Genomic DNA, 16823 nt, shown 5'->3' with positions numbered 1-16823 from the left:
AGTGTTTATAATCCCTTTGGTTTATAACATTAATCCTAGGGTTTATAATCCCTTGGGTTTATAATATTAATCCCTCATATGTATAATAATATATTAGGTTTTATAATCTTAAAGTTTTTAATATTAATCTTAGGTTTGATATATTAATCTTAGGGTTTATAATATTAACCCTAGTACATAATATTAATCCCATAACTTAATATTAATCTTGTGGGTTTATAACATTAATCCCCAAGGGTTTATAACATTAATTCCGTGTGTCTATTAATCCCATGGTTTTAATATTACTCCCTTGGGTTTGTAATATTAATAATCTCTTGGGTTTCTAATATTAATCCCAAGGTTTTATAATATTAATGCGTTGGGTTTATCAATTGCTTAGGTTTGTATTTTAATAATTCCTTGGGTTTTTAATATTAATCTCTTTGGTTTATTAATGCTTTGGGTTTATAATATTAATCTTATTGGTTTCTTAATTCCTTAAATTTATAATATTAATAATCCTTTTGGTTTATAATTCTTTGACTTTATAATACAGCTTGAGTGGGCCTAATGGTTAAGAGCATGTGTTTCCTCCTAAGAGGTCACAGGTTCAAAACCAGAGGGGGGTAGAGTATGTATGCCTTCATAGACTTAGCAGTCAAATCACTGCATCAATTGGTGTCTAGCTTGGTTGTGACCTTAAAAATGGATATTATTATTATTATTATTATTATTATTAATCCCTCGGACTTATAATATGAATAGTCTCTTGCAATTATTAATCCGTAAGGAACTTATAATATTATTAATCCTTATATAGTTTATGATATTATTATAAGTTTCTACTATACTATCTTGTCAATGCATGATATTCTGGGTGGTTGGGAGGGTTTAATGATAACCTCCCCACCCAGGTTCTAATCACATGAGACACGATATGTTGTATCTCTCATGATGCAACCATGATGTATTTACCACTTTTCTTCTAAGATTTTTGCGCCCTTCTAAAAAAATTTGATGTCTACAACTTATATCAATCACAATTATTAATATAATTGTGCTAATTTAAAACATAATGATTCATCAAATTTTAAATCAAAACTTAAAAAATAAATAAAAGTAAGAACCAACTATGTAAAATAAAATGATGTGGATTACTCGGTATGCTCCCTAACATCTTTTAGTGCTTAATTGAAAAATTGAAATTAAATTAATTTAGTGTTGATTGTGTAACCAGGCTTTTGTGCAATCCCTGGGATGAAATGAAACGGAGGCACGAGTGCATGTGTGCATATGTCTCTCGAAAGATTACGGTCTCGCAGCCTTATGAATAGGGATAGCTTTAGGAATTTTATGTAAGTAAGAAATTAATAGATAATTGTGATAATATGGTTGATACAAATTCAAATTTTAATGTTTTGGAGTAAACTATATGGTTTTAAAAATAATTAATAAGGTAAATAATCATAATTTTTTATTCATAAAAACAATATAAAGAATAACGAATTTTTATTTATTAAAAAAAATAACTTAATAAATTAAATTATAATTTTTCATTAATCTATAAAAATAACAATTTTTTTTTATGAAATTTAAAATATATAAATAATATTTATAATAAAAAACTCTAAAATTTAGTATCTTTTTTTATATAAATATACTTAACTTAAATATTTATAATAAAATTCCTTTTTTCCCTGTATAAATATACACCTGTAACTTAAACAAAATATATAAATTTAAATAAATAAATAACTATTTATATAAACAAATTTCATCCATGACATGTGAGAATCAATAACTATATCACATTTATATTTTATTCCCAAAAGAAAATAATAATATCAACCATACATATATGATAAGCATGACTAAAATCTTTTATGTGTTTTCACAAATATTCCAGATTTACTCAGGCAGCAATTTAATCCTCTCTAGATATGAAACCAACGTAAAAATCCTTACTTAACTACCTAGGTTCTAATTCAGGAATGGTGACATCATTTACAGAAGGACCGAAAGATGTAGCGTGAGACGATATAGATGATAACTCATGAATCCCCTCACTGGAGCTGCAGGCTGTGAATCCCTGGAGGTTCCTTTTCATAAATGCGGGATGTGTTGGAATTGGTAATGTCACAGAAGCGCTGGAAATCATCAGTATAACATTAGAGATTGTCGGACGGATGCCTGCATCAGCTTGCGTGCACAGAAGGGCAACATGAATGCATCTTAACACTTGCTCCTCCCAGCATGTTTCCCTTAATGTCGAATCAATCGCAGACAGAAGATTCCCGTTCTTGAATAATTTCCATGCCTGCAAGATATCAAAGGTATCAGAGGTAAATGCATGGTCACTTCACATTTCTTTACCGCAGTCAATTCGTTGCTCATACCAAGAAATTCATGAAATTAAATCTTAAGGTAAATAATGGCCGCTCATATTGCAGTCCATCAGTTGCTGTTCCCGAAAGAAAATCATGAAATAAAGTCTTACCCATTCTAATAGGGTTTCTATTTCTTCGGGGAAATCTGTATTGCTGCTTTTCCTTCCACTCACAATCTCAAGGACCAGAACTCCAAAACTGTAAATGTCAGTTTTCACGGATAGCTGTCCCTGCATTGCATACTCTGGCGCCATGTAACCGCTGCATATTTCAAAATAAGAAAGGATTTTGTGACAAATTTTACCATTTTTTTTGTGAACAAATCATAAGATTCGATGAAAATTGACTATTACATCAATAAATTGTATTAAATAAGGGCGGAGGAAATATTCTTACTATGTCCCTGCAACTCTTGTTTGGATGTGATTTTTGTCTTCAGTAAAGAGTCTCGCTAACCCAAAATCTGCTATCTTTGGATTCAGTTCTTCATCAAGTAAAATGTTGTTTGCTTTAATGTCTCTGTGAATGATTCGCAGGTGCGAATCCTCATGAAGATAAAGAAGACCACGAGCTATTCCCATTATGATGTGATAACGCTTTTCCCAATCAAGTTGACTCTTCTTTTCGGAATCTGTACTTGAAGATGAGCAGATTTAAAGAAAAGTAAGTAAATAATGAAAGATTTATCAACATTCTTCAAAAGATCCAAAATGACTTTCCGAACACAAATCTTTCATTAAATTCTTTAAGATTTATCAGCTTATACTCGCGCTTAAGGATCCAAAATAACTAACCAGACACAAATCTGTATCTTAAGACTGGCGAATTAGAAAACTTTTATATAATCAATCGTTAATTTTACTATCATCTTTCCCTCGTTCTCGAAAACATCCGGAACGACCTACCAAACACAAAGGTGTCAAGACTCCTGTTGGGTAAATACTCATAAACAAGCAATCTTTCCGGTCCCTCGGCACAACACCCAATCAGCTTTACCAGATTTCGGTGTTGTACGTTGGCCACGAGTTCGACTTCGTTCATAAACTCTACTTTTCCCTGTCCCGATTCTACAGATAACCTTTTCACTGCTATTTCGTTTCCGTCCCTGGTCGTTCCCTGAAAAAAAAAAAATCAAGAAGAACCTGTAAAAAAACCTGTCTTATTTTGTTATATGAAACTCAGTAGGTAAAGATACGTTAGAATTAGAAATTTGAGTGATATAATTTACAGGATCCAAGTGATCTAAAACTAGAGATGCTTTTAAGAATATCGAAAATTTATTTTAAACAACCAAAGATCAAAATTGTATCAACTGATTCTAATGAAAACCTATAAAAATTATATAACGCCTAGAATGAGCATATACATACCTTGTATACAGGGCCAAAACCTCCCTCTCCAAGCTTCTTGTCTTCATGAAAATTATCTGTTGCTTCTATGAGTGTTTTTAAGGTGAAGAGAATTTGCTCCTCTTGCAGTAACGTCGATTCTTGTTTGTTTTCATATATTTCTGTATAGAAAAACAAAAGAAAATTTTAATTTCGTTAGATAAAATAAGATGAGCTGTGCTAAATAGAGGCAAAAACTGCAGATTCTACCTTTATTCTGTGCACGGGTTACCAGCTTCTGTGAAATGACAGAATTCACTTTGTTCCTCATGGCAAACAGACAAACAATTAACGCTATAATCACGCCTCCGATAATACTCATTGCTATGAGTAATAATGTGTTTGTAGAGGAATCTTCTGTAAAATTTGGGGAAAAAAATTACAAAAGGATTTAGAACACAGAGTTCTTTAATAAATTATCATATATGAAAATATCCTCGAAACAAAGTCATAATTTCTTTAATTCTAAAAATTCTAATCTCAAATCATACAGCTACATACAAAAGAGATAAAGATTTTTCAGACATTACTTCTATTCGCCCGAGGAGTCTCAGAAGCCACTGTGGGAGGGCTTGCCCCAGCCGATCCGGAGGATGGAGGTGGGCTAGTGCTACTCCCTCCTGTAACGTTAAAAAAAGGGTATATTTCATATCGGACCGTGCAGCTTCCGAACAATGCTTGAGCTCCTTGCCTTATAGAGCAACATTCATGGATTTCTTTTCTCGCTGATTCCAAGCAAGATCTGCAGTCCTTAATGGATAAATCTCTCAGGCACTGAACTAGACCGTAAATTGTGCCGACAGAAGGATATCCAGTCGATCCTTGAGCGAATCCCTTATTTGCAGGATGATAAGCTTGATCAGACAAGTTGGAAAGGAGATTTGAAGTGGCGGTCTTAAAATTGGATATATTATTTGTAACGGTAACTTTTGCGTTTTCCAGTTCATCCCCTTTGGTGTCTAGCTTTGAAAAGAAGCTATAGTTTTCGTATCTCAGGAAGCATTTATCCCGCCATTCATGACCACCTATGTCGTTTACGCAAAGTTGTCGAACGCTATCGTTTGCTTGCTGTGCACAGATTGAGCAGTCTTTTTGAGATACGTTGTTACCTATGCACTGGAGGAGGCCATAGATTCTGTTGGGTTTTTTGCCATACACTGAAGTGTTGAATCCTGTTTGAAGTGCGCTCTTCAGTAGATCACCCATTACCCTATTCAAATTGCTCGAAAATGTACTTCCACCAGCGTAACTAGAAGCATTATTGCATGTAAAATACCGCATCTCTGATATAGCAGAAGGAAAACTGGTAATGAATAGTAAAGCGATCAAATAAAATACAATAGTTGTTTGCTTCCAGGAATTAGCAGCAAAGTACAAACTACACTTCTCGAAGTTTCTCATGATCTTGGAACTGGCAGCTTTAGACAAAGATACTGATCAATATGGGATGCAAGACGCTATTTCAGTGGTGAAATTAGATCACTGAGACACAATAAGCAATAGTACTGTGGATGGGGATGAAAAAGAAATTTTATCAACAGCTAGGCAGGGGTTGCAAAATCGACAGTACTGCTCCGAATCTCTGAATTACCACAGTCTACTGGAATTGGAATTCTGAAACAATTACGAGTGGGCAAACGATTATATAAACTTTGGTGGTGAATGGTCAATCTTCACTAGCTCGCTTCTCGTATAAGATGATGATGGTAGTTCAGTGGATACTGATAATCAAAAAGTCTAGCGGTTTTCTCAGTTACAAAGATCCTGCTACTGTCAAAGGTCCGAGAAGTCCAAATTCACACGGCAGGCGTTGTCTTTGGCTGCTACTGTCAAAGGTTCGAGAAGTCCAATTCACACGGCAGGAGTTGTCTTTGGCCGTCACAACGACCGGTGCCCTCCCAGTTGAAAAGTCTGGACGGGTTAGTTGGGATGGGAACCTTCCTTCTAGGAGTATAATAATTCTATGGATCATAAATTTTTATTTATGTGATACATATATGCATTGAAAAGTGAGTTTTTGGTTTTAATTTTCAAGTGGTACCATCCCAAGGGTAAGAAAAAATTTAGTGATGTGATATATAAATAGACTGAAAAGGGAGTGTGGTTGGAATCATTTTTCCCCTTATAATTTTTTATATTTTTCTTATATTAATATTTATAATATATCATAAAGGTAAAGATCAAAAGGTTAGAATCACACGTTTATAATTATGATGTAGGAGCATCTTCCATAAGTTTCTTTTTCATTGGGTTTGAAATTAAGTAGGTCTAGAGAAGATTTTTTCTCCCGAGGAATTTAATAGTTTTGCTGAGGTATCAAAGAGAAGAAGTGTAAATATTTGATAAGTATGAGGTGTACTTTGGCTCCTAGAACTAGGGATAGATGTAGAACAAGTGTAAATATTTTATAAATATGAGGTGTTCTCTCATTTCTAGAACCACGGACAAATCTAATTTTTCTAGAAAAGTTGTTAGTTACAGTTATTTTGTTTTAAGGGGATATTTTGTTTAATATAAAAAATCTATAAGGTACCAGAGTCTTAGAACGAGTCACTTGTCTAGACCCATAAAATTGTGAAATGTTGTTTCTAAGTAATTGATCTGAAAGTTTAGACTTAATAAACTATCGAGTTATTGTTTGTGGATTTTCCCTAGTGTGTATTGAAGAGGGATTAGATTGAGTGAATTGTGTCTCTCAAATTCCATTTGTAATACTCTCTTGTCTGATTAATCCAAATGTTGGGGGTCAAACAAATTGAATGTAAAGTTTGGGTATAATTCTAGATGAAGAAAGACCAACAGAGAAATTGATATACCACAGGCCCAGTGATCACGAGTTTTCTTTCAAATCGAAGATCATTCATTCACCCTCACATCAAGTACTAAGAAAATAGGGTCCAAAGTTTTTGTCGGCGATCAAATATCGGGTAGCTTAAGCCAACCATCGATTCATAGCATTGGATCATGATCATCAAATCTCTAGGCAATCAACTTCCATCAAATAACAAAAGTGGGGACTGTTAATGTTTTTGTTTCACAACTAATAATCATATTGAATACAGGAAAAAACGCCCATCGAGCTTAAGAAGGGTGGATCGAACACGAAGGGTGTGAGTATTTGATGAGTTTATGATTGTCAATTCCAGCATAAGTCTTCCAACGTCTATCCATTTATCGACCCAACACTATAACATTTGCCTCTTATGATTACTGGAATTAGTTTTTAGGGTTCATTAATTGCCACTAAGGGATTGGACATGCGATCCACATAGTTTGGGAGTCCGACATGAATTGACAAGCGATGTCTAAGATTTGCTAGAATCTCGTGTAGGCCAGGGATTGCGTCACTAAACAATAGCATTTTTGGTTGAAGAAGGGTGGAATATCTTGACTATGTTTGCTACCAATGAACTTGTTCGTGGTATCAACCAATCTGAATGATGAAGAAGCATGAAATAATCTATGTTCGTGGCAAAGATCTAGGTTTGTAATATAGAAAAGAAAAAGAGGCACCAAGAGGGCGAGAAGCTCTAAGCCCTAAACTTAAAGAAACACGAAGGACGAAGGACTCATTAGTGTTGTATGTTGCGCCAAAGTGCTATCAAGCTTTAAGCTCTGAAAAATCTTGTAACGGATAAATAAAATTTGAAGAATTGTTGAGGCAGTTGTTGCAGGTATGTTACCCCAAAGAGGAGGCCAAGAAAGCAGCAAAATGGATGGAGAACTGAGGTTAAAACTTAAATGTATGTAGGAAAGAATGCAGATCATGGAGGTAGCCAAGAGACGAGAACTTGATGTAGGAGACATCAGTGAGAGTGAGGACATGAGTTCTGAAGAAGAGATGGAAGAAGCTCTAGAAAGGAATCAACCAAAGGAACAATTGATAAAACTAGTTACCAAGGTTAGGTCCAAATTGAAGGTGGAGGTGCCAATGTATGAGGGTAACCTAAATGTGGAGTTGCTCGATTAGATTAGTACACTGGACAAGTATTTCGATTATGACGATATTGAGGAGGACCGAAAGGTCAAGTATGTTATGACCAAGTTAAGGGGACATGTAGCATCATAGTGGGATGAGCATCATGGTGGGATGAATTGCAGGAAGATTAAAGAAGAAAAGGAAAATATAATATTAAGAGTTGGGACAAAATGGTGGCCAAATTCAAGGGCAAGTTCATGTCTAAAGGCTATCAACTCAATTTGTTTAGGCAACTACAAAATTTGTAGAAATTCCTTGTAGATTCAAATTGTTTATGTAATTTGCTAAAGCGAAAAACTTGAATGTACTATGCTTATCAAATAAAATTAATTAATCAATCGAGAAATCACAACATTAACATGAGACAATATTCAATCACATATGCTCGGAGATTTATCTAAGGGGAAAGAAACTACTCAAAACCCCTTCCTATCTATATTGCATTAGTCAAAAAATAGAGAAGAAATACAATTCTTGTTCAAACCTGAACAATCTCTGCACAAGTATTATCTATCTCACTGCCTCGCAAGCTGACTCTGCCCAATACTTAGCCAATTATGTTACATGTCAAGCTCCTATTTCCTTACAGTGTTTCCTTGGGAATTAGCCCCCTATTAATTAAGGAAAATCCCAATTAGAATTGTGCAAACCCTGGAGGCCCTTCTTTGACTGCATGCACCACCTATACAGCTCGAAAAATTATACAACTGATAGTACACTTCCCTTGAACTTCAATCTTAATTGGGTAACTTGAATTTCATGCATGCATGATTAAATTATGGTTGATTTATCATTTAACTGGTTACATTGAAGCTGCACCCCACTACTAGACCTCCTACTCGTTCCTCCAATAGTTGGAGCTAGTTTAACTGACTTTAACTCAGTTTAACTGAATTAAATTATTACAACTCAAATTAAACTCACCCTAGGCTCCTAAAATTTAGGAAACACTCTACATGACTCAATTTAGGCCCCCAACTCAAATTAATTGATCCAACTAAGTGAAATTAACTTAGACAACTCATTAAAGGCCTGGGATAACCTGAGCTTGGTCCAAGGAAATAGTGTCTGGGAAATCAGAGAAGGAAATCTAAGCCTGTTCTGGGAGGATAGATGGCATCAAGAATCTATTTTAATAAACGAAGACTTAAGGGATCTCAAGGAAGAAATAGATAGCAAAGGACTTACTAAGGTGAAAGAATTTTGGGATCAAACCAATAGCAATGGAAAATGGAGAATCTAGAGAAATTTTGATTTTAGGGATAATAACACCCTGAAGGCTAAAGCAGAAACTCTAAAAGATATGTTAGATCATAGGAAGATTCTGAAATCTGAGGGCCACGATCAACTAAGATGGGGCAACAATAATGAGGGGATTTTTAATCTCAAGGAAGCAAAACTCATTCTCCTTGACCTTAACTCTCAAACTCCGGATAAGATCTGGCTTAACCTTTGGAGACATCAAGGCTGGATGAAAATTAAACTATTCATGTGGCTGGTCCAACATAGGAAAATTCTGACCTGGGATAATATTAGGAAGAGGGGCATTCTGGGGCCCTCCAGATGTCAGCTTTGTGAAGCCCAAGAGGAAACTATGGAGCACCTGCTCAACGATTGTATGTTCTCCTCGAGTCTGTGGGATTCTTTTGCCTACATTTTCCTTCAGACAGATAGGGACAAAAGGAATATCTGCAACACCCTAACCAACTGGAGAAGAAATTTTTCAGATAATGAAGTTCTTGCCACTACATGGACCATCTTTCCAAGCTTCATTGTCTGGAATGTATGGAAAGAAAGGAAAAACTGAATCTTCAAAGAGGAAAAGAGGACTTCCCAATGCATTTTTGAGCTGATCTTAAAATAGCTCAAGGAAACGGTCGGTACCATAGTGCGAAATCCCCCTAAGAACCCTCCTTCAGCTGCTGATCTGAGAATTCTCTGTGAACTGGGCTTGCAGGATATTTCTCCTCAGGGTCTGGACAGAATTGTTATCTCCCTGAAATCTGAGAATGATTTCTGGCATCCTCCTCCTAAGGGTTTTCTGAAATTCAACATTGATGGAGCTTCAAAGGGAAACTTGGGCACCGTTGGTTATGGAGGTGTGTTAAGGGATGAGAATGGAAGTGTCCTTTTCATCTTTCAATTTCATTTGGGACAAGCTACTAATAACATGGTGGAATTGATGGCTATGGAGCAATGTTTGGATTTCCTGCATCAGGAAAACCAACAAAACGTGATAGTGGAGGTTGATTCTGAGCGTATTACCAATTCGGTCAAGAAAATCAGTGGGGGGAAAAAGCCAGAGGAAGTCTCAAAGAATTGGAGGCTGATTCAGGGCTTTCAATGGATTCAACATCACCTACAGAGCCTTCGTATAGTTAGCTTTAAGCATGTTCGTAGATTGGCGAACAAATTGGCTGATCAGCTAGCCAACCAAGGTGTGATCAGTACAGACAATAGAGTGGCGTCAAAATGGCATGAGTTGCCTCAGAGTAGGTTAAAAGCGATTTTACATGATCAGGCTGAAGGGGATAGGTTGGTGTTTCATGGCAGGGCCATGGCGCTGGAATCAAGTTGATTCGACCATCGCAAATGGTTGCCTGGTGATTGGCTCTGATTCCGATCTGACTAGCTTTTGGGCGAATGGATCCTCTTTCCTTAGCTCGGGAAGGAATGGCATCTCGACAGGCACTCTCGATGGCTGAATTACCGAGAGTTTTCCTTCTAGAATCAGCAAACCGGCTTGGGAGTGGTTTTCTGGTGATCGCATGCCTCGCAGGCAGAAAGAAATATTTTTGTTTTGGTAGTGATTCCATTCAGAGGGTTTCACGTGGCGGTGGGGCCGGTTTGAATACCGCCCCCATCGCACGCTATTGTTTGGCAATTTAGGGGGGTGCGATATGATCCATGACTGTTAGATCAATTACAGCAGATCGACGGCTAAGATGGGTCGAGCAGGTTGGAGGTAGTGTTGGTTATGAGTCACGCTTCTTTTCTCCACGATACTGTCCGTGGCCGTCGGATAGGGCCAGATGGATCAACACTGTAGATTAAGGAGACAAGGTTGTTTTGTTGGCAGGAAGAGCATTTGGCCTTTTTTGTTGGCGGGTTTCTTTTGGGCACGGTTTGCTCCACTTTTTGGAGAGTTGGTGGGGCCCTTTGGTCTTTATCTCTGTTTCGTCCACTGCTTAGGTGCAGCTTTTGTCTTATTCTTGTTTAGCTTTTAGTTGTGGAAAAGCTAGATTTTTGGTGCAGAGACTTTTGCCTCGGGCCCGATCTCAGGTCCTTTGGGGGGTCTCTCCCTAGGGCCACTTTTCCATGTGGTTAGGTGTAAATTTTGTAAATTATTAATGCAAAAGAAGGTCCTACTCTTGCTTCAGCAAAAAAAACTTAGACAACTCATTCTTGTTGTCTTGTGATGTGGAATTACAATTTTCTCCTAATTTAATTCAAGGAAAAACTAAATCAGGATTTCTTTGTTTCCATTTTCAACACTCCCTCTCAACAAGAAAGGGATTATTAGATACCCAAATCCTGTCTCTATGGAACTCAAATTTTACTCTTGACAGTGCCATTGTCAAAATATCTTTGTCCTATTCCTTTGTAGGAATGTATTCCAATAACATGATCCACCTCTGCACATGATCTCGTAGATGGTGATATCGAATATTGATATGCTTGGATGAATCATGAAAAACTGGATTTTTAGAGAGTTTGATACAACTCTGATTACCACAGTAAATCACAATGGGATCCATCATCTAACCAAATAACCCAACAAGAATCCTCCTCATCCAGATAGATCCATGTGCTACTTGACTAGTATCCATGTACTCTACTTCTGATGAACTGAGTGCAACTGATCTCTGCTTCCTACTGTGCCAAGAAACTATTCTTGACCTAATACTGAAGACTCCTCCTGAAGTTCTCTTCTGATGTAATGAACTACCTGCCCAATCTACATCTGTGAAGCCTTGAAGCTTCACTCCCTTTTTTCATCTGTACCAAATACCATACTGAGTAGTGCCTCTAAGGTATTTCAACACATGTTTGGTTGCCTTCCAATACACTGTGGCTGGCTTAACCATTGCTTGAGTAAGTTGGTTAACTACATAACACATGTTTGGTGGTGTGTTCACCAAATACATAAGTGAACCCACAAGTTGCTTGTAAATGGTGGCCTCCACCTCCTCACCTGAAGTGGAATAATCTTTCCTCCAATTATATACTAGAGGAGTGTCCATGGGTTCGCTACTCTCAATGCAGAACTTATTCATTATCTTGTTGGCATACTTGCCTTGAGAGACAAGGTCATCTCTACTTCAAAGTCTACGAACTTAGAGCCCAAGAGTCAGGGAACCTGCAAACTCTATATATTTCTTCAATAAAACTTGTTAGACACATGGCGAACCAGATCACCTAAGATAGACCCAAAATCTAGTAATAGAATATCCTGATCACCATCTAATGAGTAAACAAGCTTATAAAATTTTAAGCACAATATAGCAAAGCACATAGCATAGATCATCGGACAAAGAACACCATAAACTGAAACCCAAAGACTTTTATTATGATATTTCAAGCATTTCCAATAGATTAGTTGAACAACACCAGCGTTACAAAATTACATAAACCAGAGCCAGAGATCATCATCGCAACTTGAGAAGCATATCTAATTTATAGATAAATCCTCCAAGTGGAAAATAATGGCTAGTTGGCTTGATCCCCGTCAAAATAATATCGACCGTTGATAAATAATTGATCATCTTTTAATCTTTGTCGTCGAAAATATTTATTTCTATGGAATTTTCAAATTTCTCATGAAGACCAGTTTTTATTAATCCAAAAATAATTTTTGGGATTAATTTCCTCAAAAAAATGACTTTGACCTAACCACCAAGTTCCAAGGGCTCAATTTTTCTTAAAATATCCATTTTTCTTTAGTGCGGGACTTCCAAATATTAACTTCTTTTTGACTCACGAATATTTGGTCATTTTCCACTTGGAGAAATTAATTTATCTAATTTTATTTTTTTAGTCTACATTAATTAATATTTTGGTTTAGGATTTAATTTTGCTTTAGCGAGAAAAAATAATTAATTGACACAGGAAGGGATTAATCATTTTTCCACCCTCAAATACTTTAGCCATGGTGTATGAATGTGAGGGACCATGCACAAAAATATTTTTACATCAGATAATTACCCTCATTGTAACACAGTTCAGAGGCATGTAGCCACCACATCTCTTCTCAAAGATAAGCTACCATTGTCCGAGCTAGTTTATTTCCATTTCTGTATGTAAGCATATTTCAATTCTTTGATATTAATGAAATGGATTTTTATTTTCGCTGCATCTAGAAAGGAAAGGAACTGTTTTCCTACCAGTGTATCAAGGACTTGATCAATAAATGTAAGAGGGAAGTGATCTTTCTGTGTGGCTTTGTTTAATTCCCGATAATCCACACAGATGTGCCACTTCCCATTTTTCTTGGGAACAGCTACCAGCAGAGAGACCCACTTGCTATCCGAAATGGGATAAATAAAATTCACATCCAGCAACTTCTGTAGCTCTTATTTTACAATATCTTTGAGATGTGGATTCAATCTCCGCTATAGGGGTTCAACCCTTAAAGGGGGAATACCCATTCATTATAGATCCTCAAAATAATTACCCATTTATGCGACACAATATGATCTAGTAGACCAAATGATTTGTAATAAAATAATTTAGCCAAATAGCTTAAATTATTCCCAAATCACTTTTACAATAAACTTGACTAAAAACACTAAAACTCACCTAAGACTTCAATAATAAATTCCACCCTAGATTTGGGGTTTAAGATGGAGGGAAAAATTCAGTTGATTATCTATTTTTAGAAACACATATAATGCGGTGAGACGAAAAACCTCCCAGGATGAAATTCATCACCAAAATCATAGGATTACCTAGGTTGTTACATAATTAAATGGTCATACTAGCATCATTTACATTACAACTTGCAGAATTTGGGTTTACAATGACATAAGAACTGGTTGGCTAATGATTCTGAACTTTGAACAATTTTGTACAACTACTTCCTTGGACTTGTGACAAGATGGGTGCAACACGTCCTAAACCTCAAATGGGGTGGGACATAACCTAACCTGATTCGAGCACAAAGTTATGATGGAGCCCAAAAAACCTGAGTCATCCCCAACCAAGATAATATCATTTGTGGCTAAGAAATATCAACGTTAAGGATAATGGGTTAAGCCATGAGTCGAGTAATGACACAATGGAATTGTGGATGCACTAGTGAGTTATGGTTTTGAAGCAACCAAGAGGGTCGAGGCCTCATAGTGGAATCGACCGAGTGGTGTTTATTTATGGTTGTGCTAACATGTTGTGAATTTGGGGGTTTGAATTCGAGCGAAGATTCATTCCTGATATGAGTCCATTGTTGTAAAAGTCATGGTTTTCAAGTTTTTGTGGGACCATAACCCGTAGGTTTAGGAGATTGAACCTTGGAGGGTCAAATTTATCAGACCACCAAAATTGGTTTTCATCAAATTACCAAGAACTTTTTCAAGAATAAGGTTTGAAAAGAGTCACTTCTCTCCAAGAACTTTCTCATAAGTGATCTTATAAAAAAACTCCCCTTATGGGAAGGAATTTAAGTCATTTTTTTATCATTTACTATTATGGTTTTTTTAATTTTGCTACAATGTATTTCAGATTTAATGAATAGTTCAAGCGCAAAAATGAATTTCTCAATTTAATGTTAGGGTTTCTGCTTTAAATCTCACATTTTTATTTGTAATATAGAGCAACCACTAAATCTATAATTTTTGTTAATGCTTTATACATAAATTATACAACATATTTATGTATACATTAGGAATTTTAGCTATCTCATGGTTCCTAATTGTAGGTACATGAGTAAATCCTCTCCCCTTCCATTTTTTCTTTGATTTTTCCTTTCAAGTATATTTTGTGCATTTTATCCTCTCTTGAGAGATTATAAGTAACAATGCACGAAAGCCCTTTAGATCAAAGTGTAGTGTATTGGAGTCCTTTGGTGCCAACACAAATCCAAGTAAAAAACAACATTGACCAATGCACCTATTAGGGATCAGATCGATGTTCATCAATGCATCTTTTAGGGCCATTATCTAAAAAAAATTTGTAACTACTTAGGTATGTTTTTACACTTGACCTAACACTAGATGTTTTCATTTTTTTACATTTTATTTGATTGTTTGAGTTTCTTTTAGGGCTGATAGGTTTCTTTTAAATACTTCTCTAATAAGTCAAGTCTTTCCTTCTATAGATTTAAAGAATATGGAACCAAACACCCTTGGGTTTTAGTATCTCTCCATAATTTAATGGATTTAGGATTTGCTAGTTATTTTTTTATTGTAATAAGCCATAGATTAGACATATATATTTTTGACTGACCATTATACATAATTTTTTGCATATATCTTTCATAGGGAAAAGCTCACATTGTTTCTTTAATAATTGTCCTTCACTTAAATCCATGTAAGAGGCCATTGTCTTTTTGTTTTAACCATAGATCATGTTTTTTTTGTTATGGTTATTTGTTTGCTTCAAAAGAGAAAATTCTATGAGTGAGGTAAAAAAATCCTCTTGATTCCTTAGTACCTTGCTTGCATATAAAGCTTATCTCTTTTGAGTTTTGGTTACTTGTGAAGCGTAGATTAGAATATATTATTTTCTATTTTTGAAATTTGAATTTTTGGAAACTTCATTTTAGATTTGAAAGTGACTTAAATTAAAATAAAGAATCCATTTTATTCAAATTACTTGCTATTAGTTTATATTTTATTTTAGATATAATTTATTTTTAGTTATTCACATCACATGTGTATAGATTAGTAGACCTTAAAAAAATATGCTTATCCCATAACACCAAGCTCAACCTAAAATTTATTCTTATACTGCACTACGGTTCTTTGTGGTCGAGGAGGTTCAAGAGTTTTACTCACAAGTTTGGTCTTCAACTATGTTATGGTTCTTGGTGGTTGATGTGGTTGAAGATTCCATCTTCACTCTAGTTTATTTGAAGAGTTTCTTGCATTTTGTAGTGGGTGTTTCTTCCAAACTTGCTCAAACAAGTCACGGATCTCCACCCCATGGTGCAGTGAATCAAAATGTTTTGATCCAAGGAGATTTATAAAAAGGGTGGATACAATTCCTTCACTTGACTTGGGATTTTCTTCTTTAGCAAATAAGAACATTAAAATCACTAAGGGAAAAGGGTTGATTAGTAAGTTTATAGACCTTTGACCTAGTTACAACTCCATTTTGGATTCAATCCCTAAAAATTAGGCATATCATGAGATTTTGGTACTCTATACCATTGTAAAGTTTATTATGCTTCTATTTTTTTATGTCAAGGAGGATAAGGATTTGATCACCAGATCTAGGCCTTATTTGATGGGCTTCAGGGGAATGTTTCTTACCCACTAAAATCTGAATTTTAATCCCAACATGGAAATTTCTTCTGCACTTATCTAGATTATATTGTCATACCTTCCCATTGTTTGTTAGGATGATGGTATTTTTAAATCTATTAGAGACAAATTGGGATGCAATATTACTAGTTCATAGGTAAAGGAGAATAACTTCTCATATGCCAGAATTTGTGTTGAAATGGATTTTTCAAAATGACTCCCTGAGACGATTCAACTTGTCTTGGAGGGTTGGAGCCATATTTGAGCCTTGGATTGTGAGCAGGTTCCTTTTAAATGTAATTATTTCCATGAATATAGTACCCTGCAAAAACTTTTCCTAATGTTCTAGCATCTCGGCCTCCTTCTATCCCATTTCCATCTTCTCAAAGCAATCATGAGAAAGCAACATTGAAACAAGTTACAAGGAAACAAAAAAGTCACTTGCCTAAGCAGTCTCATCATGCTAGTAGGTTTGAAATTTAGTAACGTCCTCCCTCCAATAACAATTCCGAAGCTTTGCAATCTTTGGCATATCAGTCTACGTTGAAGAAGTCCAATATCCTCCATATCACCATTATAATCAACTATTTTCAAATCATATTCTATCATATATCATTATTTCACCCAC

General features: G+C 35.6%; 2 protein-coding genes across 2 annotated transcripts; one reads left to right on the top strand and one right to left on the bottom strand.

Moving 5' to 3' along the window:
- Nucleotides 1–1821: 1821 nt before the first annotated feature.
- Nucleotides 1822–5547, bottom strand: LOC149169103 (cysteine-rich receptor-like protein kinase 10). The gene is made up of 7 exons (XM_089428554.1): nucleotides 4288–5547; nucleotides 3968–4114; nucleotides 3740–3879; nucleotides 3275–3485; nucleotides 2766–3000; nucleotides 2480–2630; nucleotides 1822–2299 (listed from the first exon to the last, which is right to left on the bottom strand). The coding sequence occupies exons 1-7, from the start codon at nucleotides 5156–5158 to the stop codon at nucleotides 1952–1954; spliced, it is 2103 nt and encodes a 700-aa protein (XP_089284680.1). The 5' UTR covers nucleotides 5159–5547; the 3' UTR covers nucleotides 1822–1951.
- Nucleotides 5455–10314, top strand: LOC149169102 (uncharacterized). The gene is made up of 2 exons (XM_089425077.1): nucleotides 5455–5676; nucleotides 9694–10314. Exons 1-2 carry the CDS (start codon nucleotides 5455–5457, stop codon nucleotides 10312–10314), a joined length of 843 nt encoding a protein of 280 aa, XP_089281203.1.
- The last annotated feature ends 6509 nt before the right edge of the window (nucleotides 10315–16823 follow it).

Source organism: Pinus tabuliformis, chromosome 4_2 (assembly GCF_031772625.1).
Source record: "Pinus tabuliformis cultivar Carrire ecotype Pingquan chromosome 4_2, CPIR1, whole genome shotgun sequence".
NCBI classification, from domain to species: Eukaryota; Viridiplantae; Streptophyta; class Pinopsida; order Pinales; family Pinaceae; genus Pinus; species Pinus tabuliformis.
This window is presented reverse-complemented; position numbering and strand designations above follow the sequence as displayed.